This window comes from Ostrea edulis, chromosome 2 (assembly GCF_947568905.1).
Source record: "Ostrea edulis chromosome 2, xbOstEdul1.1, whole genome shotgun sequence".
Classification (NCBI taxonomy): Eukaryota; Metazoa; Mollusca; class Bivalvia; order Ostreida; family Ostreidae; genus Ostrea; species Ostrea edulis.
In genome coordinates, this window is record NC_079165.1 from 28,955,671 (window position 1) to 28,982,788 (window position 27,118).

General features: G+C 36.2%; 1 protein-coding gene across 1 annotated transcript; it reads left to right on the forward strand.

Moving 5' to 3' along the window:
- LOC125679856 (transmembrane protein 272-like) lies at nucleotides 1–27,118 on the forward strand. The gene is made up of 4 exons (XM_056153695.1): nucleotides 1–371; nucleotides 17,149–17,323; nucleotides 25,879–25,938; nucleotides 26,495–27,118. The coding sequence occupies exons 1-4, from the start codon at nucleotides 189–191 to the stop codon at nucleotides 26,911–26,913; spliced, it is 837 nt and encodes a 278-aa protein (XP_056009670.1). The 5' UTR covers nucleotides 1–188; the 3' UTR covers nucleotides 26,914–27,118.

A 27,118-nucleotide genomic window follows, 5' to 3' on the forward strand; every position in this document is an offset into this window, starting at 1 on the left:
GAGCATGGACGCGCATTCACAGTGAAGCCATTGGTCATCACCACCGGGAATTGTAACGTCTGCTGTATATGAAAATCTCCATTCCGCTTCGGAAAATTATTTCTAATTTCTGTGCAGCGATAGTTTCGTGAAGTTATTGAATGAAAATATTTCTTAAATCAATTCGCGCCTAAAATATAGAAGTGAAAATGTCGCTCCTCTCTAGGCAAGGAACAATGGTCCGGAAAAACCGGAACTCGATCAAAAGGTCAATCCGTAGGAAGCAGACCAGCTCTAAACGAGAGCGGACAGGGCCTCCCGTGGTGGCCCAACCAACTGTGATACAAAAGGACCACCCCCAGACCTCGCGGATCTTAGCTAGTACCGTGGTGGTGAGTACAATTATGGATACAGACTTTTCTTTTCATTAGTCGACGTGTAAGCTTAGAAATTAAATTAGATATTTAGTAATGTGTCATTAATGGGTTTTTTCTTTCAATAATAAAATGCACATGTCGATTTTTTGGAGGGGATGTGTGCACATAAATCATTAACGAAGCGGATCATCACTTTTGACACTGTATACGTAGATTAAATGAGTTTTGCATATAGAGACGACACCAGCGATAATGTAAATTGAAAGCTTATTCCCAGACAGTCAGAGATCTTCCCAGGGACCACCTTGACAAGGAAACGTGTCTGTAATTAAGGTCTCCTGAAATCCTATGATTTCTACTTTTAATGACAAATGTTTCCTTAGCAACATGTTGTTCAGACTTAATAGCAAACACCCTGAAACTGGGACTTATTGTTTGTATTACCCGATCTGAAGGCCAATATATGTGATGGTTTTCGTATCGGTGTGATACAATTAATTAAAGACGTTCGATCCTGAAAACTCATTATGGCGAATGTTATAGCCAAGAAAACTTACAAATCAAGGAGATAATTAGAGTTCATATTTTTTGTTATTAGAATGGACGTTACTGGGTTTCAACTATTTTATGTCCTTGCAATCGGAGATTAGGACGCATACATTTTTGTGTGTCTTTCCGTCAATCTGTCGTGTTGTCCGTCTGTTTGTCTGCAAAAAACTTTAATCGTGACCATAACTTTTGACTGGATGGTGATATGGCTGCGATATTTCACATATATATATTTCATGTGACAAGACCTTTCTTTTTGGCACCAAAAAGTTTGACCTTAGGGTTGGACCAACTTTTGAAAAACATTACCCTTAGCTATAACTTCTGAATGGTTTATGATAAAGCTTTCATATTCCCTATGTATATTTCTTGTGATAAGACTTTTTTTTTTTGGTACCAACAGTTTTGATCTAGGGACCTTGACCTTAACGTTTAATCTACTTTTGAAAAAACTTGAACATTGGCCGTTATTCATTTGCTGTCACAAGGGGGCATCAGTGCTTCACAAACACATCTTATTCTTTTTAAGTTTCTCAATTCATGATTAGATTGAACTATACCATTTCTTATTATTTAATTTGATCAGTGATCTCGCTTCCACACATTTTCGTACATGCTTTTCACATTAATGTACATTGAAACTACAGATTGTTTTTATGAAAAACAAATGTCTCCCCCAACTCCCCAAATTGGAAGTGCTCCACATGAAACATCCTCCCCTTAATATACGGCATGGTATAGAGAATAACGACGCATTAGCAGGAACATCGACATTATGAATTCCAATAAACCATATAGGAGAAGTGTTCACAAACTATTTTACACCCTCTACCCCTCCGATTCACTATAAATATAAGGATAACAATTGGATCCTCCTATCCCTACAATGTGCACATCTACAAATGACATTGAAGTATTGTATAAAATTTCAAGTCTATCATATAAACCATATAGGAGGATAAGTGTTCACAAGCTAATCTCCATCCTCCACCCCTCTTGAATCCACTATAACTTTTATGAAAATAATTGGATCCTCCTGACCCACCAATATGCATATCTACAAATGGCAATGAAGCATTGTACAAAGTTTCAACTCCATCGGATAAGCCATATAGGATGATAAGCGTTCAAAAGATTTTGTGACAGACGGACGGACAGACATTACAAAAGCTGGAAGAGGGGAAACATAATGAGAAAGAGAGAGAACGAGAGAACCTCTGTTTATAATGTCTCACTCAAAAGACTAGCCCTCTCATTTCCATTCTAATCAAGATTGGATCTTTTGATTCGCTCACCTACAATCGTTCAGTTTTTGTGTAGCGATCGTAGGTGAGTGGATCAAAAGATCTAATTTTAATCAGATTAACCTCAATTCTATAAAAAGAAAATCCTAAACGTTTGATGAAGGAACAAGTGTCTGGTGTCATAGTTTTAATACAGTCACGGTGGCAAAGGAACTATAAGTAAGTCCGTAAATGTATATTTATTCTGCTTCTGACAGAGTGATGTATCATGTCATATACATTTACAGTCAAATGTGCCTCAGTAACCCACTGTTCTAAACAGAACCCTGTCACGTGACTTATATCCCCGTAATAAGCATTGTGTATTGTATCACACATTACCCACTCCCACCACAAGTTTGCCTCCAATTTACACCATAAAGCTGTGTCTAACGAGTTTTAGATCTCTCTTGACGGCCATCAAGTCGTCATTATTGCTCAATGTCAGGCGGATCCGCCGCATGATGATTGCTCAACATATATCAATTCTCCCTTCAAAAATATCAGATCAAAGTGCGATATGGAGATTCTATCAAAAATATCAGATCAAAGTGCGATATGGAGATTCTATCAAAAATATCAGATCAAAGTGCGATATGGAGATTTTATGGGGAAAAAAATATCAGATCAAAGTACAATATTCATATTTCATCAACTCTCGCTTTAAAAATGAAAGGTGAAGATAACGTACAGTAATCAATCGCATAACTCCTATAAGTTGGCACACTGATTTTGACTCCGTTTACCTGATCGAGATATAGGGCTCATGGCGGGTGTGACCGGTCGATAGGGGATGCTTACTCCTCCTAGGCACCTGATCCCACCTCCGGAATATCCAGGAATCCGTGTTTGCCCAACTCTCTATTTTGTATTGCTCATGGGAGTTATGAGATTGATCACTGTTCACCTTTCATATGCAATACAAAATAGAAAGTTGGACAAACACGGACATCTGGGTATACTAAAGGTGGGAGCAGGTGCTTAGGAGGAGTAATTATCAGATCACAGTGAAATATTGAGATTTCACCAATTCTCGCTTCAAAAATATCACATCAAAGTACAATATTGATATTTTATTTAAGATAACAGATCAAAGTACAGTATTGAGATTTAATTAATTCTCGCAAAAAATATCAGATCAAATACAATATTGAGATTTTTGACATCTTCTCATCAATGCTTCCCTGTGTAATGATTCAAGTAAAAAATACAATGATTACCTATGTCAAATTGTGATACATCTGGGTACTGAATGTAAGCAACATTTATGTAGAATCACTGTACATAAATGCTCTGTATTTACAAACATATGGAGATAACGAACAGTGATCAATGTTATAACTCCTATAAAGAATACAAAATTAAGAAACCAACACAGACCCCTCGATATACCGAAGGTGGGATTAGGTACCTAGGAGGAGTAAGGATTCCCTGTCTACTGGTCACACCTGCTGTGAGCCCTTTATCTTGATCTTGATCAGGTAAACGGAGTAATCCATTGTCAGAATTGGAGTGTAAAAACGGCCCTACTACTGAAACACGTCAGACAGGATTCAAGACAGTAAGATCTTTGATTTGCAAATTAGATCAATATAACGCTCATAGAATTTGCGATATGCTGACTTTATATGAGGCTGTTGAAATCCCTATAACATTAATTTATTTCCCAGTCGCCTGCCTTGATGTAAAAGTTTATCATACGCAGAACATGACTCAGTTAAGAATCATACACACCGTAAGCAGAAGCATAAAAACCATATGCAGGTGATAATGGAATGATATTGCTACACACATATGGGAAGTTGACGATGGACAAACTGAAGTAATCTCGTTTGTCATAACGTAGTTTTAATAATTTGTCGTTGACAAGTATGTTCAATAAATATTTAAATCCCGAAGAAGATATGGAAGACTATGTGGTGTGTTTTATTTCAAGTTCACTGGCATATATTAACATAAGAATGAATATATCTAAATATCGAGTTGTAGGCCATAGCAAGAGATTTATTTCCTCTCATGTATGATCTTTTGAATAAATTATGCCTCATAAAAATACAAAAAATGTCAGCTAATGTAGCATAATTTGTACCCATAGGTATTCCAACTAACAGTTGAAAGACCTGATCAGCAAGAACTACGTAAATATTGTCAACGAGGAACTTTAGCATCTACATAAATTTGCGCTGGCTTGTACTGCAAATTTTAATGACAAAAGCGCGAGAAAACGTCCGTTCGAAATCTGCATATTCATCTAGAAAATGTTTGGTCACCAATCCCAGAAGTCCCTTATGAAATATGGCGGAGATGTTGCAAAGTGACATCTCTTTAATTAATCTCAGTTTACGAATTTATGGTTTGAATTTCATCCTAGTCTTGTGATACCCTACACAATACAGTGTCCTGCATTAGTACTAGTGATTATGACGTAATACCAAGCAAGACGACTGTTGAAACTCCTGAAACATCAAATCAAATTTGTCTGTAGCCACCCTTGATTTAAAGATTGATCATACACAAAACTAGCTAGAGCGAATTACATACATTCGTTCTCAAAATAACCATAGTTTTGAAGGTCTAAGTGATACATTGTATATTGAAGCAACTCAGCACATGCATGTTTTGATTTGAAACATTATTACACAATGTACATTCCTTTGAAACTATTACCATACAATCATGCTGCAAGAGATAATTTAGAAACTACAGTAAAATATCTGTATCTCGAATATGGTTTATCTCGAATACCCTGCTTGAGTCGAAGTCGACCACCGGTCCCGTCCGTTTTCCCTATATAAATGATTTTAAAAAACTTATGATAATATCGAATACCCCGCTTATGTCGAAGTATTTTCATGGTCCCGTGCCCTAAATTCACCTGGTTTATCTCTAGTCAATTATCCGCTCTGCTTACCATACCTGGTGTCGTTACGTCACACATTCACGCCCGCGGCTACACCAATTACAATTAATTACTGCTAATCCACGCTCGCCTTTTCCGAGTAGATCCAGGTCGCAATAATTGGTGCAACAGCTTGGATGATTGGTGAAGCCTTCCAACATTACGGATGAAGTCCCCCGCAAATATTATGAACTAACACGCCCGATTCCAGGGATGGTGTTTTGAATGATACACGCTATATCATAAACATGTGGGTTAGATAAACGCACAAAATTGTCGAAGTGCGCTTGAAGGTGATGCTCATAATAACGGTAATGCATTTAATAATACACACTTCATCATTAAAACTAGAACTTAGAAAACACGAAAATTTATTTAATAAACATGTTTAAAAAGTTCTTTTTAAAAATCCGTCTTCTTACACGATAGGTTCTTTCACTACAACGCAATAGCTACATCCCAGTCGAGCCAGGACATCAGTAAAATATAGTAAGCATACAAATGCACGATCATTTTAATTTTGAAACACATTGTGAATGCAATGGAATGTTTATAGATATAAAAAAAAAACAAAAAAAAAAACGAAATGTTTGTCTTTGAAATTCCACAATGAAAGAATGTGATTTAAGTAATGACTTAAAAATAGTATAACTGAACAAAATATTTTAGTCACTGATAATATTTATAAGTTTTCTCGCATTAATTTTTATCAATATTTTCGACAACCAAAAAAAAAACAACAACATGCAATAAGATATGCTTAAAACACATGTACAACCAATAAATACATGTACATTTATTTATCAATTTATCGTTTCACACTGAACAAAACTATGTGTTGCTAAATGTACACCAATTGGCAATTGATTGAAATCAAAAATTGTAAATTTTCTTTTCTATTTATTCCTAATATGACACCGTTAACTATGGACCGCAATATGCTGCGCGCCCTCTGTAATCAGGGAGGAATAACTCGCATAGCATTATGAAAAATGTAGGCCATTGGCGACGAATGTGATCTCTAGTATGAAAGGTGAAGATAACGAACAGTGATGTATATCATAACTCCTATAAGCAATACAAAATAGAGGGTTAGGCGAACACTGACCCCTGCATATACCGGAAGTGGGATCAGGTGCCTAGAAGGAGTAAGCATCCCCTGTCGACCGGTCACACCCGCCGTGAGCCCTATATCTTGGTCAGGTAAACGGAGTTATCCATAGTCAAAATCAGTGTCAAGAACGGCCTAACAATTGGTATGAAACAAGTCAGACAGCATTTGACCCAATGATACGTTGTATTGGCAAACTAGATTCTTATAGCGACCAAAGAAGTCGTGAAATGCTGACTTTAAACGAGACTGTTGAAACCCCTGCACCATCAACTTGTTTGTCAGTAGCCTGCCTCGGTTTAAAAACTGATCGTTCGCAGAACAAGCTCGTGCGTATCGAATCAATTGAGAGATATAAACATCAAATGCAGGTGACAATCGAATATTGCTACAAAATATGGGAAGATGGAAAGGTTGAAATAATTCCATTTATCATAAAGTTGAGTTGATAGTTTGCCGTTGATATATATTTTCAATAAAAGTACGAAGCAGAAGTGGACGACTTTGTGGTGTCTTTTATTTCAAGTTCACAAGGATATATCGAATCAACATATGAATGAGAATTAGCATTGTTAATGGATAAAAATCGACGATATATCGAAATGTCGCATTGAAGGCCACAGTATGAGGTGTTTTCCTCTCACGTACAAGTTTGTTAATAACATCTGCTTCAAAAGAATATAAACACAGGTTAGCTAAGCCAATGGGAATTCCAACAGACTGCTGGAAGACCTGATCACCAAACACTACAAAGATATTGTCAATGAGGAACTCCAGCATATTTTTATTTCAACTTCAGAGTACTTTTGCGTAGAATCAGAGTGATGTTAGAGTGATTTTTGAATGACTGATCACAATATATAAATATTTCCATTTTTATTGCAGAAGAAACTGTCTATTGTTTCAAAAAGTATTCAATCTTTATAAAAAGTTTTTAATTTATTGTGAGGAATGGTCGTGTAAAGTGATTGGTTAGGGTTAGGTTTAGGGTAAGGAATGGTCGTGTAAAGTAATGAAAAGTCATACGTTTTAATATGTTGTTGATATTAGAACAGTTTTGTGATTTCAAATTTACTGAAAGTTCTTTAGAATTTTTTAGAATCCACATTTTATTGACACCACTTCTCGCATATACAGTCGCATAGTAAGTTTGAATTTTCTCCTTCACAGTTGTTGATATTTTCGTGAGAAGCAAAAATAAGGGCTTGGTAGAGCACTAACTGGATCCAGTGATGTATCTTTGTAAATGGTTTTATGTAGTTTAGGAATCAAGTATAGGTACGGTAACTCATATTCATTCAACCCACCGACTGGGATACCAATGTGCCTAAAACCGAAGCGGAGTTTTGAAGAATTTCATCTTTTGAAAGGGCAGCTGGAGTAGAAGCACGATTACCAAAATGGACTTAATGCCAAGTTCGTTTTAAATACAGTTGTAATAATGAGCCTTACAAACTAAAACAATGCTGTTACAAGCTTTGTCAAGTGAAACCAAAACATATTTCTCATGTAACCTATCTAATTCTTTTATCCCTTCTGGTTTACTAAACACAGAAGGATATATTGTACGTACTTTTGATTTATTAGAATTTTATAGAATCCACATTTGATTTACACCACTTCTGGCATACATAGTCGCACAGTGCGTTTGAAGTTTGTCCTGCATAAGAGTTAATATTTTCTTGAGGAGCAAAGATAGGGGCTTGGTAGAACATTTATTGGATTCAGCAATGTATCTATGTTTGTAAATAAAGGGTGAAAAAAACGACATTGACAATGTCTTCGTCGTCGTTGGTGATCAGCTCTTACAACATTCTGTTGGAATTTCTATGCGCACCAATTGCATTCCTTACCTGTTTTTCATATTCATACTTAGTAGAATATATTCAGAAAGTGTCTACATGAAAAGGAAAGAACAAATCTCCCGTTGTGGCCATCAACTCAACAATGCTATTTATCGACGACATTTTATCTATAAACAATGAGCATTAATGTGTTCATTAGAAATAAATTATAATAAAGAGTCTTCTACATCCGAAATTAAACGTTAACGGCAAACTAACAAATCAAATTTATGACATCAGCTTCTCCATCGTCCACATTTATGTTACAATATTCCATTATCGCCTGCATATGGTGTTTATGTTTCTCAATTGATTTGATACGTAAGAGCTTGTTCTCAATATGGTCAGTTTTTTAATCAGGACAGGCTACTGACAAATAAGTTGATGTTACAAGGGTTTCCGTAGTCTCGTTTAAAGTCAGCGATTTGAAAATTTTATGCTATAACAATCTAATTTACTAATACAACCTGTCATTGGGTAAAAGTATTTCTGACATGTTTAATAGCAAATGATGCCGTTCTTTACACTATGATTTTGACTACAGATTACTCCGTTTATTTGTTTACCTGTTCCAGATATATGGCTCACGGCAGGTGTAACCGGTTGACAGGGAATGCTTACTCCTCCTAGGCACCTGATTCCAACTCTGGTATGTCCAGGGGTCCGTGTTTGCACTACTCTTAATTTTTTATCACTATTCATTATGTTCACATCAATTACATACGATAAATGCATTAAGTTATTGTGGTCATGCACGCACGATCTGTCAGTTTGCCACATGAAGTAGACAATCTGCACATATGACACTATCACAATATGGTATGATATGATGAAAAAAGTTCATTCTATGCTTTAGAAATTAATTTTTAGACTAGCCAAACACTAGTAAAACATTTTTACATGGATTGTAATGAAGTGTTTATTGGTAAGCATTGAGCTCTACAATAACTAACAAATTTTGAAGAGGAGAAGTACTCACCATGATAGTACCATCTGCTTACAGTAGATGGTACATGTATGTCACACGAAGATGCCCCATAATTGAACTTACAAATTTCATTTAAGGGATTGTCCATATACTTAAGGAACATAACGGCTCTGAAAACTCTTCTTTGGTCAACATCTTGTAAAATGACGAAATTATCTCAGCAAATGATACAAAACATTTACTATCATTTTAACAATATCTTAAGATTTTTCATATTGTACTTTCACGAAACTTAAATTAAAGACCATTGTAGCATATTCTTTTTAAAACCTTTTCATTATCTAAGAAAGTACAGAAAACTGGAGAACATTTTGATACATAATTGGCAATAACTCCTTTCGAGAAATAACAAGCTGGTACAGCAGCACGATCATTTCTAATTCCAAACTGGGTGTGGATATGAAATGTGTGTCTCAGTTAAATCGTTTTCAGTGGGAGACAGAATAACCTTGTCGAATAATTTGCTTATAGCAGAAGTCACTATATTAACTCTGTAATTTTTAGTATGACATTTATGTTTGTTTGGCCTTCTAGATAGAGATTATATTCTAGGAACATATGTAGATTTTGATATATGGTTGGGAAAAAAAATACGTAAATGATATATGATGTATTCATTTATAAGAAGATCTAGACAAGCTGCTTTCCCGTTTGACATTTAGTTATGTGTTGACGTATTTCCCCGGTCGATATCGGATCATACACAGAAGTAGACTGGGACCACTCTCTAGATACCTTACATATTCATCAACAGGATCATCTAATTCATATTCATCAACATGATCATTTGATACATATTCATCAACAGGATCATCTAATTCATATTCATCAACATGATCATTTCATACATATTCATCAACAGGATCATCTAATTCATATTCATCAACAGGATCATCTAATACATATTCATCAACAGGATCATCTAATTCATATTCATCAACATGATCATTTAATACATATTCATCAACAGGATCATCTAATACATATTCATCAACAGGATCATCTAATTCATCAACATGATCATTTAATACATATTCATCAACAGGATCATCTAATACATATTCATCAACAGGATCATCTAATGTGTTAGGTGTTCCTCCTTATAGTGTTTTCTCCACAGGTTGCAGATATCTGATATATTTCAGCTGTGCTATTCATTACTGTAGTAGCAAGACTGTTAAAAAGTCGATTTTAATGTATCACCCTATGTTTAAATTGTACGTTTTTGGTCAGATATATTATCAAGCAATAATTTTCACCTAGTCGTAAAGCAATTATCTAGTCAAATTAAAAATAATACTTCAAAGATTAATGATCGTGACTGAAATAACCACCACCAAAGTCACCACCACAAACTCCACTACAACATCATAACAACCACCACCAAAGTCACCACCACAAACTCCACTACAACATCATAACAACCACCACCACGGTCACCACCACCAACTCCACTAAAACAACAAAACTGACCACAACCAAAGTCACCACCACAAACCCCACTACAACATCATAACAACCACCACCAGGGTCACCACCACAATATAACTGACCACAACCACAGTCACCACCACAAACTCAACTACAGTAGCATAATCACCACCAGCACAATCACCACCACAATCTCCACTAAAACTGACCACAACCACAGTCACCACCACAATCTCCACTGCAATAGCATAACAACCACCACCAAAGTCACCACCACAATACCCATTGCAACAGCGTAACAACCACCACCACATTCCCCACCATAATCTCAACTACAAAACAAAAACCAATGAATGTAAGTGTCGTTTAGTTGTCATTATTGGAAATGTTACAGTCGCCAGCATGGTAAGAAACCTTACACGAGGTTCGTCATCTGCTCCGATAATGAAAGCAAATTTTAAAAAAAACTCCATTGTTTATGTTAACGTCAGTACCGGATGAACTGATTGAAGAACGCGTTTACAGCCAAGTTACATATAGTAAGAGTTCTTATAGAACAGCAAGTTTCATCTGTCGGAAAAAGTTCCGGTTTTTGTTTCTTTTATTTTCACAATAAGATGTGAATGCCGCGCAAGATAATTGTGTTTCAGATATTTTATGGGTTTTCATTACAAGTTTATGAGCATCAAAACATGTACGTTTTTATATAAATCGCAATGTTACAGATGCAACATATTCGGCGAATAAAGGCACGTACGCACTCACACACACACACACACACACACACACACACACACACACACACACACACACACACACACGCGCGTGCACGCAACCACACACATTTTATATCACATCACACATTGTGGATCATCTGACGAATAGGACGTGTCCTAAATTAGCACATTCTATAGCCAGCTAAGAATAATAAACATGTAATTTGTAGCGTAAATACGGTTGTGTAGATTTATTCCTAGCATTTTTGTACATCTTATATCTTTAGCCATCATCTTTAGAATAGGTCCTCGGTATCCTGTGCGTGTCATAAGAGGCGACTAAATGGGGCGGTCCTTCGGATGAGACCGCAAAAACCGAGGCCCCGTGTCACAGCAGGTGTGGCACGATAAAGATCCATCCCTGCTCAAAGGCCGTGAGTGCCGAGCATAGGCCGAAATTTTGCAGCAGCAATGGTAACATCTCCATATTAATGAAAAATTCACGAGTGACGTTAAACAACATAAAATCAATCAAATTGTATGTTTAGCCATCATATAAAACGTTTGTCCTGAGGAAGGGACAGGTCACCCCGAAAATTTTGACATTCTAATTAATTTTGTCGTTCGTCGTTTTAGTGATCTCTCTTTCCCTTCTCTCGAGGGCTTTAAACGACAATTAAATTATATTATTGATTGAAAATTGACAAGTGTCGTTTTTGATTTAGGACACGTGGAACGCCGGGTACGTTGTTTGATATCGTGGTAAATGTTACAAGTTCTGTCAACTTTTCCGCGTAACATTGGAATATGAACTCAAAACTCTACAACAGAGTTAGTCAGGTGAAAAATTATTGACACATATAGACCATAATTTCCATTCAATTGTCTATACACTGAAATGTAAAATAATTTTCAAGGACAACGCGAAAAACATGGACATTACCAGATTTCAAGGTCGGAAATGACAATTTTCGGATCTTGTCGTCTACGAATAAATTGTCGGTATAAAGTGAATACATCGCTCAATCGTACCTTCTATTTGATAAGATAATCAGACAGTGATTAACATACCTGAAAGAATTTTACTTCACCTGGGGCTTTATTTTTATTTGCCATTACCTTGCCCACACATCCGTCTACGACAATTTTACTTAGAATGTTGATACCTTAATTACACTCAAGTGACAGACAATTAACTCTTGTTCTAATTATGTTCATTTCCATACGCTCTGAAATCAGGTCAGGAAGGAGAAAACATACATAGGACAGGTATATCAATCTTCACAATACACATGTATAAAAGCACTGAAAAGGCCACGACACTGTTGGTTATTTAAAACTCAAATTGTCGACGCAACCCGCGTCTTTATCAAGAGACATATATTACATAAACAAGGTGAAGATAACAAACAGTGATCAATCTCATAACTCCTATAAGCAATACAAAATAGAGAGTTGGGCAAACACGGACCCCTGGACACACCAGAGGTGGGATCAGGTGCCTAGGAGGAGTAAGCATCCCCTGTTGATAACACGAAAAACGACAAGTATCAAAAATCTACATTGGTAACAAGAGTGATACACTGTTGTACTGAGTGATAAAAATAGTGGTTTCGTTAGTTAAAAGCGTGTTTACTGACGATGGTGTAGAGCGTTTGTACCATGGTCGGGTCGGGATGAAAATAGAATTATTCTTGAAAATTACAGAAATCAGATAGAGGGAAAACTTCGAAAACAATGTGATTATTATAATAGTATAAAATGGTGGGAAGATAATGATATGGAGTGATTAAGTTCAAAACAATATTTGGTAGTCCGTACCATTGATGATTCGGATATGGTAAACAGTGCTGACAATGAAAAATTATATGATTACCAGAAGAACACGATTAAACAAAATCTACAATCCAAGAGGTGAATGGGAGAGAAGTCTAAGGAAAAAGATACGGTATTATATTTCAAGCTAATATACTAGTCTTCAAGGTCAATACGTTTTTTTCTTATTATATACGTATTGACCAGATGAAGACTAGTATATCATTAATACATCATCTGGAGACCTCTAAGCTATGGTAAAACATTATTCTAAATTAACATAAGTTCGGATTCACGTAGCTCTTTATGTTGCGATATCAGAATTTTTAGAATGCGGCTTTAATTTGTCTGACCTTGAAAAATATATTAGCTTGAAATATAATACCGTATCTTTTTCCTTAGACTTCTCTCCCATTCACCTCTTGGATTGTAGATTTTAATGCTAGATCTGTGTCTTTTGATTGACATTGTTTGTTGTTTAATCGTTTTCTTGCCAATCATATTATTTTTCGTTGTCAGCACTGTTTACCATATCCGAATCATCAATGGTACGGACTACCAAATATTGTTTTGAACTTAATCACTCCATATCATTATCTTCCCACCATTTTATTCCATAATCACATTGTTTTGGAAGTTTTCCCTCTAAATTGTAATTTTCAAGAATAGTTCTATTTTCATCCCGACCCGACCATGGTACAAACTCTCTACACCATCGTCAGTAAACACGCTTTACAACGAAACCACCATTTTTATCACTCCGTAAAACAGTATATCACTCTTGTTACCAATGTAGATTTTTGATACTTGTCGTTTTTTCGTGTTATTTGTTTATGTAATATATGTCTCTTGATAAAGACGCGGGTTGCGTCGAAAATTTAAGTTTTAAATAACCAACAGTGTCGTGGCCTTTTCAGTGCTTTTATAAATTTCTTTACTGTCCTTGTATCTTCTCAGATCCGACACTTTAAGAAAGTAGGGTGTTTTTGTGCGCTTATATATATATATATATATATATATATATATATATATATATATATATATAATATACGGATTTCAAACATTTCGGCTGAGCATCACTGAAGAGACATTACATGTATTTGTCGAAATGCGCATCTGGTGCATCAAAATTGGTAACGTATAACATTTACATATATACATGTATATATATATATATATATATATATATATATATATATATATATAAAGCACTGAAAACATCCAAAGTGTCAGATGAAAGGTGAAGATAACGAACAGTAATCAATCTCATAACTCCTACAAGCAATACTAAGTAGATAGTTGGACAAACACGGACCCCTGGAGTCACCAGAGGTGAGATCAGGTGCCTAAGAGGAGTAAGCATCCCCTGTCAACTATAGAATAGATCCGAGGTAAAAAAAAAAAAGAATAATAAGGAAATAAAAAGCACTAAAATGACCAACGACACGAACAACAGTAAATTGTTAAATTTTTCTTCCTCAAGATGACAAAATATTTACATAGGAAAGAGAACTAACTAGAAAAACAAACTAATACTAAAACTAAACTACAAAAGCTGATAACAAACAAAACGTCTGCATATAGAAATTATCGAGTATTAGTCGTGACGCTCGATCAGAACAGCTTGCCCTATATCAATCTCGATAATTTCAATATGTAGACGTTTTGTTTATCATCTTTTGTAGTTTAGTTTTAGTATTAGTTTGCTTTTCTATTTAGTTCTAGATCTCCTTTCTCTATCGTCCCGAGGAAGGGACGGGTCGTCCCGAAAATTTGTCAATTCACTGTTGTTCATGTCGTATACTGTATGTCTTGATTTTTCGCCACGGAAAGCACAGTTATAAATTTATTTTTTACAATCGAATTCAATTTTGATTATTGTTGAAACTCTAAACAACAGTGAATGATAGAGCATACTTTTGATCAAACAGTGCACTTGCTAATATCCCTCTGCAAGCGACATTCCATATGTACTTTGTAACAATACTGTATTCGTGGAGTTTTTTCTTGTCCTCGTTCTGCAATAACTCTGGGACGTTCGCAACATGTCCTTGCCATAAAGTGCTAAATTATGGTGTACGAGCACAAACCGGATAATATTCTATATGATAAAGTGCTAGATTATAGTGTGTGAGCTCAAACCAGGTAATGTTCTACATGATAAAGTGCTGGGTAATAGTGTACGAGCACAAACCGAATAATGTTCTGCATGCACGCTATTTTCGGCAATGCAGGAAAATCAGAATGACGGTTGAGAGTGAGATTCCGGTGGCGTATGAGTTCGGTATGCACACACTGTTTAGATTTCAAAATCAGTTTTATAATTAGAGAAATAACAAGAAACTTGTTTTCATACCAATTTTGACTACAGATTACTCCGTTTATCTTATCAAAATGTAGGTGTGACCGGTCAACAGGGAAATCAACAGGACACCGCCTATCATCTTCCAAAAGATGATTTAGCTATTGCATAAACTGTATGAGGAGTTCTGGGAACCTGTCGTTTTCGACTCCCATGTGCCCTCCCCCGGATAAAGTTGAAAATTCCGAAACCTTGTTGCACATTTACAGGACACCACCTATCATATTCCAAATCTGGTTAATGCTTAAGATAAAAGGGGAGTTTGATCAAGAAAAACGTGTGGCAGACGGTAGGGCAGGCCAGGGTAACAACAATATACCCGAACTTTCTTTTGAAAAGTAGAAAACCCAAACCCTGGAAAAGAGCGCGTAAATAAAAGACTGGCACAAGTTGTTGCGAAACCTTAGGCGTATACATCGTTAAACATCTTTAATTGCATTGAATGAATATTGGAATTGGTATCAACTCTCCATGTAAATGAAGCATATCTCTTCAAGTTCCCCTAACAATGCTTTAAGGAGACGCATTACTTCCGCTCTGTTAAACTACACGCATTGATTTGTCATGTTTATTGCTAGGTTTTACTACCGCTAACTGTGCTTCAGTCCCGCGGAATTTTACAGGATTTAGTGTCACTGTGAAGTTGTGAGATTCGTTGCTAACTTTGGTGACTGTCGCTATGCAGTATGAAATATTCAGTTTCATGGCTTGGCTTTCTGAGAAAGACTCTCAAAGATATAATTACTTGCATGTGATAGATGGAAAATGTAACAATGAAATTCGTTCATTATATCGGGGAATGTTCGAAATTAATAGAGTTCTGTCTTGCCAAAATAAATCACCCCATAAACGCGAACCTTTAATTGGCAATTTATGATAGGTGGGAGAGTTGCAGCATTGTTGCCGTTTGGTGCCACATTTAATGATCATCGCCGTGCCATGCAAAACCTCTCACGTGACAAACTGTTCATGTAAAGTTCTTACAGATATACCAGGCAACGTATGGATATAGGGAGGCGTAACAAAATACCCAATACTGATGCTGACTAATGATGACTATTGGATGTGAAGAGCTCGGTTTCACTATACAGCTTAGTTTTGGAGAGCAATCGGACAACGCTTCTCTCAGTTTTTGCCACTTCTATCCAGCGATTTTAAGAATTTTGAGATTGTTAATGATTTCTATAAAGTTGAAAGGATTTTGTCATCAAAAATTCATTATAGTTATTTCAGAATGCCGAAATATCGACAAAACGCTAAATTAGGAGCTCTGATAGAAACTCATCTAGTTTGATGTCGATTAAGCTCATTACATCACATCGTTATTCAACATTCCAATGCATGAGTGGTGTAGTTGTTGAGCAATATATGATACTGAATGTAATCATCTCACGAATTATCAAATTCTGCAAAAAAAATGTCATTGGTAAAAGTTAGGATTTTAGATGATCTTACTTTTATTTCTAAGCCTGTGTTACTATTTTCTACTCCTCTGAAACTTTGAGTTTTAAGTCTTTATTATAATTTTATATTGACTGGAACTCGTAAATTAGAAATAATTGACCATTTGATTTTGCGTCAGTCTAATACCTTTTTGGTTCCATTTTTCCAGTTTTAATGAAAATATTGACGTCAATTTAATCAATTCTTATGCATCGAAATATTTCAGAGAATGTCCTCAAATAAAAAATGCTGCTCTCTACAGTACTTGAAGTTAAAAGTACTGTAGATGTTTAAATGTTCAAATTTTGTCATAGTTTTATCTTCTATTTCCTATTATTCTATATTTTACAGTCGTTTGATGATCAGCGACACTTATGGAACACGTCCGTTGATTGGCGAGCAGGCAGAGGTCAGGAGGTCGATTCCATGTATGATTCAGTTTTGTTGCAGTTGAAGGAAGCTAGTCACGATTCCCACAACACCTGTCAGTTTTTGTCGCGTAGTAAAAACATAATTTGTCATACAGGTAAATCCGCAATTTATTACTTTTTGTAACGGTGACACCCAAACCCTAAATGCATTCTTTAATGGATTACAATCACTTGGTTTTTAACATATTATTGAAAGGTAACACTTTGAATGAATAAGTGACGATAATGAACAGTGATCAATCTCATAGTTACTATAAAAAAATATAAACTTAGGAGTTGGGCAAACACGGACCCCTGGGTATACAAGAGGTGGGATCAGGTTCCTTGGAGGAGGAGTAAGCATTCCCTGTCAAACGGTCACACCCGCCGTGGGCCCTATATCTTGATCAGATAAACGGAGTAATCCGTTGTCAAAATCAGTGTATAAAGAACGGTTTAACCATTGGTATGAAATAAATTCAGACAGCATTTGACCCAACGACAGGTTGTATTGGTAAATTAGATCGTTATGATGAGTATAGATTTTGTGAAATGCTGAATTTAATACTAGACTACTTAATGGATAGCTTTTCATCCATTGAAAATGAAGAAAAATGACAAATACGAAAACAAGCGCTTCGTAATAGCGTAAAAAATTGGATAACTGTACTTGAATTTTATCAATTTGAAAAATGCATGTTGTGCAACAGTTTTTGGCAATTTAACGTTGAGTACATTCAACAAGTAGCCAAATTCTTTTTCAATTTACTGTCTACTGTTCACCGTCGCTTTGTATCAAACTGAACGAAATTAGCGCCGTAGTTTAAAGTTTAAAGAATACTGAATTAATAGTATTGTTTAATAAAACTTTGGCTTGATCGCCTCATTCTGTTGTACATAACGCAGCCAACATTTATTTCTGTGATTCCTGTTCCCCTCCTCATTAACACTGTCCCTATTGAAATACTCCTATTGTAACATCGTCAAGAAAACACTTCAAACATTCTTCGGTTTTAAAGATTTTCAACTGACGATAGATTTTCAATAATTTGTAACGAGTTTCTGACACCTTACAAGGGCACGGAGCGAGCTTTAAGTCTCTCTCATGTAAATCGCGAGATATAGATTGGGGATTCTCCCCGAGACTTAATGAAATCCTTCTGTATTTTTATGGCCTGATCAGGACGTATTTTTCTAAATGAGCATTGTTTTGCCTCGAAGGAACAATATCTATATTACAAAATTTCACTAGTGATCCACAGCACCAGTCGTCTAATGGAAGACACAGATTACGCTAACACTGACGGCATTACTTTAACGACAACATGGGTCTTTTTATTAAATGACTCTTAATTTCGATATTTGTAAATGAAAATTCAAGAAGGGCATAATTCCTTTTAAGGAATTATGCATATAGTTACAGACTAATAAATGCACTGGTGTGTTGTATATTGAATACAGTGAACAAATGCATTTTATAATCAGCCTTATGAATATTAGGAAGAAAATCAATTTGTAAAATATTAGCGGGGGAAATCAGATTTGTAAAACATTACGGAAAAATCAACTTGTAAATTATTTGGGAGAAAATCAACAAATCAAACTTGTAATAAATTACTTGAGAGAAAATTGAACTTGTGAATTATTTGGGAGAAAATCAAACTTGTAAATAATTGCTATTCATCTGACAGAAAAGACAGACATCAAGAATTTAGAGATATCAATTATTAATACGGACAAAATTCAAGAAGCCATATATCAATGGACAGAATTTTATATATCTTGGAATATGATGTCACATTTCCCTACATCTGAGAAGTGGGGGTGGGGGAATCACAGGGCTTCCCGCAGGTGTTTTTCCTGAATCGTGTGGGGCCTGAAAGTGGCCTCCAGAATAAATGATTCACATATCTTATAAAATCCTCTTCTATCCTCGGAAATTCCTCAGACTTTATCCGGGTTTATATCCTCTCATTCTCCACCACCATTGCTCATTTATCAACCTGGATTATTTTATTCCTAATAAAAGCCACATTCTCTCCGTATCCGCAGAAATAAAGAATAGAGTTAACATTGTCTAAATGTGCGGCCACACGGCATGTTTTTCATCATCCGATTTTCCATTCGACGTATACAGCCGACACCTCGTGCAAATCGTATTGAAAAGTTGCTGACATGATCCGGTATTTCCGACGCTTAGTCGCGAGTCGATTAGATATCGGATGAAAACTCGCCTTGTGCAACCTCTTCTTAAGCAATCATTCTACGGACTGACGACGCATTGTGCTACATGTATACAGACTGACGACGCATTATGCTACATGTATACAGACTGACGACGCATTGTGCTACATGTATACGAAATGACGACACATTGTGCTACATGTATACAGACTAATGACACATTGTGCTAAATGTACGCATATTGATGACACATTGTGCTACATGTATACAGACTGATGACACATTGTGCTACATGTATACAGATTGATGACACATTGTGCTACATTATACAGACATATGACAGATTATGCTACATGTATACAGACTGATGACACATTGTGCTACATGTATACGAAATGACGACACATTGTGCTACACATTGTGCTACATGCGTACGGACTGACGACACATTGTGCTACATGTATACGGACTGACAACAGATTGTGCTACATGTATACGGGCTGACGACACCGTTGGCTACATTTATACAGACTGATGACACATTGTGCTACATGTATACAGACTGATGACACATTGTGCTACATGAATACAGACTGATGACACATTGTGCTACATGAATACAGACTGATGACACATTGTGATACATATATACGGACTGATGAAACATTATGCTACATGTATACAGACTGACGACGAATTATGCTATATGTATACAGACTGACGACGCATTGTGCTACATGTTCGCATATTGATGACACATTGTGCTACATGTATACAGACTGACGACGCATTGTGCTACATGTATACGAAATGACGACACGTTGTGCTACATGTATACAGACTAATGACACATTGTGCTACATGTACGCATATTGATGACACATTGTGCTACATGTATACAGACTGACGACGCATTGTGTTACATGTATACGAAGTGACGACACATTGTGCTACATGTATACAGACTAATGACACATTGTGCTACATGTATACAGACTAATGACACATTGTGCTACATGTATACAGACTGATGACACATTGTGCTACATGTATACGAAATGACGACACATTGTGCTACACATTGTGCTACATGCGTACGGACTGACGACACATTGTGCTACATGTATACGGACTGACAACAGATTGTGCTACATGTATACGGGCTGACGATACCGTTGGCTACATTTATGCAGACTGATGACACATTGTGCTACATGTATACAGACTGATGACACATTGTGCTACATGAATACAGACTGATGACACATTGTGCTACATGAATACAGACTGATGACACATTGTGATACATGTATACGGACTGATGAAACATTATGCTACATGTATACGGACTAACAACACATTGTGCTACATGTATGTGGACTGACGACACATTGTGCTACATGTATACGGACCGACGACGCATTGTGCTAAATGTATACGAACTGACAACACATTGTGCTACATGTATACGGACTGACGACGCATTGTGCTACATGTATACGGATCGACGACGCATTGTGCTACATGTATACAGACTGACGACGCATTGTGCTACATGTATGTGGACTGACGACACATTGTGCTACATGAATACAGACTGATGACACATTGTGCTACATGTAGTACTATTCTATATTTACATCATCGTCGGAAACCCACGGTTGATTACGCTTCGTTCCTTTCTCCATCACCCATGGGTCCATTCATTCCTAAAGAGAAACTTCAAACGTACTGTGCGACTACATATGCCAGAAGTGGTATAAATCAAATGTGGATTCTAAAAAAATTATAAAGAACCTTTAGCAAATTTGAAATCGCAAAACTTTTCTCAAATCAACAACATCAAAACGTATGACATTTCAACACTTTACACAACCATTACTCATGATAAATTAAAAACTAGACTTTCTGATATCATAGACAGTTTCTTCTTCAACAAAAATGGAAAACACAAATATTCCTATCTAGTGATTAGTCATCCAAACATTACTTTGTTAAACGCCACTCTGATTCCACGCACAAGTACTCTGAAGTTGAAAAAAAAAATATGATGGAGTTCCTCATTGACAATATCTTAGTGGTCTTTGGTGAGCAGGTCTTCCAACACTCTGTTGGAATCACCATGGACACGAACTGTGCTCCTTTGCCCACTGACCTGTTTTTATATTCTTATGAATCAGAAATTATTTTTAAAATACTTCTACTTGAGAAGAAAAAACATCTTGCTGTAGCCTTCAACTCGACATTTAGATATATTGACGACGTATTATCTATTAACAATAATAATTTTCATTCATATGTCGATTCGATATATCCCAGTGAACTCAAAATAAAAGAGACCACAGAGTCGTCCACTTTTGCTTCATACTTAGATATTTTATTGAAAGTAGATATTAACGACAAACTAATAACTCAACTTGTGATGGTGAGAGGAACGAAGCGTAATCAACCGTGGGTTTCCGACGATGTATTTACATACAACTTTACGAGACGGAACCTGCAAATAATCGCATTGTGGTAATTAATTAGGCATACATGTAGTTCTCATTCAGACAGCGCGAAGTTGAAAGCGTTTTAGTTGTGCATTTACATATATGCTGTTCGCTCTAATGATGTTCAATCGTGCATTGACATCCGAACGCAAAATATGGTGGAAAAACCGAGGTATTGTGTCATAGCAGGTGTGGCACGACAAATATCCCTCCCTGCTTAAAAGGCCGTAATCGCTGAGCATAGGCCTAAATTTTGTAGCCCTTCACCGGCAATGATGACGTCTCCATTTGAGTGAAAAATTCTCGAGAGGGACGTTAAACAATATAGCATCGATCAATCAAAACATGGCATTGATAAGTTATGTGGTTGGTTTTCTGTGAGGTAGTATCTAATACAGGTTAAGATTGAATTGAAATAGTCTTACAGCGGAGGGAATGGACATTCTACATGCTCAACAGTTGTGATAAAAATGGCAGGAGAAGACAATTGAACGGAGTAGACTTTAGAAAAGAACTCAGTCAATTTGTGATAAAATATTCCACAAGTTAATGCAAGATTGGATCTGGAAAAGCTAAAATATATTACAAGTTAATGCAAACTTGGATCAGGAAAAGATAAAATATTCTACAAGTTAATGCAAGATTGGATCAGGAAAAGATAAAATATTCTACAAGTTAATGCAAGATTGAATCAGGAAAAGATAAAATATTCTACAAGTTAATGCAAGATTGGATCAGGAAAGATAAAATATTCTACAAGTCAATGCAAAATTGGATTAGGAAAACAAGAATTTAACCTGGAAGTCATCCAGAGAAGATGTTATCGATTGCAAAGCAGTTACCTGGTACATCAGATACACTTAGAACTATCTCATTTCTATCAAGTTTTTATGTATTTTATGATATGTCAAAACATCCATAGAAATACAAATGTTACTTTATCGTAAGTTCAAACACGGATTAGCAATTGATCATTCCATTTCATTTCAAAAGATTTCGAAATGAAAGACAGCTTAAGGCTTTGAGGAATTTAATGTAATTCATGAATGGATATGGTCTGCGATCCTGGCTTTTTTGTCAGACATATAAAAAACATGAACAATTCATCCATGAGATGATAAATTATCAATCTAAACCAATGTATAACTTTCTAGGTGTACTCAAACGATAAAAAGTAAGTTAGGATAGTTTTTATTTTATATACCACAAAGCTATATATACTATATGAAAGGTGGAGATAAGGAACAGTGATCAATCTCATAACTCCCATCAGCAATAAACTAACTATTTTGTATTGCTTATAGGAGTTATGAGATTGATCACTGTTCGTTATCTTCACCTTTCACAAAATATATAGTTGGGCAAACACGGACCCCTGGACACACCAGAGGTGGGATCAGGTGCCACGGAGGAGTAAGCATCCCCTGTCGACCGGTCACACCCGCCGTGAGCCCTATATCCTGATCAGGTAAACGGAGTTATCCGTAGTCAAAATCAGTGTGCCAAGAACGGTCTAACATTAGGTATAAAACACTTCAGACAGCATTTCACCTAATGATAGGTTGTATTGACAAACTAGACGGTTATAACGACCATAGAATTGTTGACTTTAATCGAGACTGTTGAAATCCCTGTAACATCAACTTGTTTGTCAGTAGCTTGCCTCGATTTAAAAACTGACCATACGCAGAACAATCTCTTGTGTATCGAATAAGTTGAGAGATATAAACACCATATGTAGGTGATAATGGAATATTGCTACATAAATCTGGGAAGTTGACGGTGATGGAGAAGCTGAAATCAACCCGTTTATCATAAGGTTGAGTTGTTAGTTAGTCATAAAGTTAAATTGATAGTTTGTCAGTTAGTCATAAAGTTAAGCTATTAGTTTGTCAGTTAGTCAGAAAGTTAAGTTGTCAGTTAGTCATAAACTTGAGTTGTTTGTCATGAATTTGATATTTTAGTAATAAAGCTGAGTTGTTAATCATAAATTTTAGTTGTTGGTCATAAAGTTGAGAAGTGAATCATAAAGTTGAGCTTTTAGTTTGTCATAAAGTTCAGTTGTTAGTTAGTCATAAAGTTGAGCTGTTCAGTTGTTAATTGGCCATATGGTCACAAAATTAAGTTTTGAGTCATAAAGTTGAGTTATTAGTCATAAAGTTGAGTTCTTTGTTAGTCATAAAGCTGACTTCTTCGTTAGTCATAAAGTTGAGTCGATAGTTTGCTGTTTACGTCTATATGGTCCTAGATAACACCCCCTATTTATATCGTTGATCCTGTCTGTGTTCCTAACTCTATAATGCTGATATTTTTTGACAGTAGTTAACACTCCTATCTATACAGCTGATTATATCTGTGTTTCTAACTCTATAATACTGATATTTTTTGACAGTAGTTAACACCCCTATCTATACAGCTGATTCTATCTGTGTTTCTAACTCTATAATGCTGATATATTTTGACAGTAGTTTTAACACCCCTATCTATACAGCTGATTCTGTCTGTGTTTTAACTCTATAATGCTGATATATTTTGACAGTACATGTAGTTAACACCCCTATCTATACAGCTGATCCTGTCTGGGTTTCTAACTCTATAATACTGATATATTTTGACAGTAGTTAACACCCCTATCTATACAGCTGATTCTATCTGTGTTTCTAACTCTATAATGCTGATATATTTTGACAGTAGTTTTAACACCCCTATCTATACAGCTGATTTTGTCTGTGTTTTAACTCTATAATGCTGATATATTTTGACAGTAGTTAACACCCCTATCTATACAGCTGATCCCGTCTGTGTTCCTAACTCTATAATGCTGATATATTTTAACAGTAGTTTTAACACCCTTATCTATACAGCAGATTCTGTCCGTGTTTCTAACTCAATAATGAAAGGCGATAATAACGAACAGTTATCAATCTCAAAACTCCTATAAGCAATACAAATTGATAGTTGGGCAAACACGGACCCCTGGACACACCAGGGGTGGGATCAGGTGCCTAGGGGGTGGGGGGGGGGGGGGAGTAAGCATCCCCTATCGACCGGTCACACCCGCCGTGAGCCCTGTATCCTGATCAGGTAAACGGAGTTATCTGTAGTCAAAAATCAGTGTGTCAAGAACGGTCTAACAATAGCTGATCCTGTCAGTACCTTTCACTCTATGATTTTCTTATCATTTTGAAACGCAAGGTTGCTTCGCCAAACATCCATTAGAGGTATTTGTGACCTTAAAAACTTGTGTTACGGTAGTAACGAGAAATAACAATCTTGAACGCCATGCATTGGTCATGTTTTTTAGCCCCTGGTGTTTCAATAGAATTGGATAAATTGATTGATTTTATAATGTTTAACGTCCCTCTCGAGAATTTTTTATTCATATGGAGACGTCACCATTGCCAATGAAGGGCTGCAAAATTTAGTTCTATGTTCGGCGCTTACGGCCTTTGAGCAGGGAGGGAACTTTATCATGCCACACCTGCTGTGACATGGGGCCTCGGGTTTTGTGGTCTCATCTGAAGGAAAACCCCATTTAGTCGTCTCATACGACAAGCAATTGTTACTGAGGACCTATTCTAATCCTGATCCCCACGGGACCACTATAATTGGAAAAGTTTTTAATCGGACGTATAGATACAACACAAACAAACGAACTATACAATTTTGTCGAATTTTGACAGTAGATATATTTTTCACTGTGTATTTTTTTTTATATGTCCAGTATCTATAAGTCTATAATATTGTTATATTCTCGAAGCATTAGTCACTGTAGTGGATGGTGTGTCTAGTATTCTTAATTATATAACATTGTTATATTTCCGCAGTATTAGTCACTGTAGTGGTGGGTGTGTCCAGTATTCATTCTGTCAGTATCTTTGATTCAATAACATTAATTTTTTAACATTGTTATTTTTCCGCAGTATTAGTTACTGTAGTGGTGGGCGTGTCCTCTGTCAGTATTTCAACTCTATAATATTGTTCTCTATCCGCAGTATTAGTCACCGTTCTGGTGGGCGTGTCCATGACGTTGCCAGTTGCCATGATATTTATAGGTAAGTTTGTTTCCAGTCACATATCAACCCCCCCCCCCCCCCCCCCCACGTCCGTGAATCGGAACCCTGGGCTACTTTCCCAGACCCTATACGCGGTTTCACAACCCACGTGCTTTTAAGCTGAACAAATTACATACACATAATGATACATGGTATCAAACGTGTCCGAATTATGACAAATCCCACAGTAAATAAATAATTAATAATGAATAGAAGTCTAGTGCAGTAATTGTAAATATCAAAATATTCTTGTCTCAGAAAATTAAACTCAAAACTTTAAAGACACATTAAGCAGAAATTATTAATTTCAAGATGAAATACAAGGATTTAGGAAAATAACACTTTCTATTGCGATTTCGATAACGATGAAATACATACATACATGCACCTATCGGTTTAAGATACATTTTTATTATGAAATATTTATGCATGGACACATTCATTTTATTTCATGGTTGGATCATATTTTCCTTCATTTTTAAATTTAAATTCCTGCGGGCTTTTTCTTTGTGTGTGTGTGTGTGTACTTTCTGCTTTTCTATTTCTCTTGTTCTAGGTGTCAAGTATATTAACGACTGTCCCATCAAGCGCAGCATTCCCATTTACCTGCTTGTGGGAGGGTGCAGCGGAGTGTTAAGGATACTCGCTACAATGTGGCGGAACATCCGGTACAGAAGACAGCTAGACTCCTACAACGATTCTTATATCCACGAAGATTTATACGTATCTCAGACCTATCGACTGATGGACGTAACACTCAGCTTATTTCTGATTGGTTGGCTTATTGCCGGAAGTCACTGGGTTTTCAGTGTCTGGGAGCCGCCATTTTCCCAGCCTCTTCATGAACCCAGTAACTGGTGCGACAGGACTGTGTACAACTTTGCTGTGTATCAAATTGCGGGATCCTACGCATTCCTTTTCTTTGTTCTGTCTGTAAGCTGCGGATTGACAATTTATCACAAAGCCTGCAGCTGAAATTAATTTACTATTGATATAATTGACCTTTAAAATATTCATCTAATTCATAATTAATAATTGTGTGTCATAAATGTTTCCAGTTGATGATGTGTTTTGTTACTATTTTGAATATTGCAGTTACTACAATCCAGTTCGAACTTTTTAATTTTTATCATAGACTGTGTTTTGATGTGTAGGATAAGAAAATATATTGTTTACACTA

What these genes read in the sequence shown, in the direction of transcription:
- LOC125679856 (XM_056153695.1), top strand. Translation starts at nt 189, where the DNA reads ATGTCGCTCCTCTCTAGGCAAGGAACAATGGTCCGGAAAAACCGGAAC. An exon ending in TCTTAGCTAGTACCGTGGTG is followed by an intron (nt 372 to 17,148) that starts GTGAGTACAATT and finishes TATATTTTACAG; the next exon opens with TCGTTTGATGATCAGCGACA. An exon ending in AGTTGCCATGATATTTATAG is followed by an intron (nt 25,939 to 26,494) that starts GTAAGTTTGTTT and finishes CTCTTGTTCTAG; the next exon opens with GTGTCAAGTATATTAACGAC.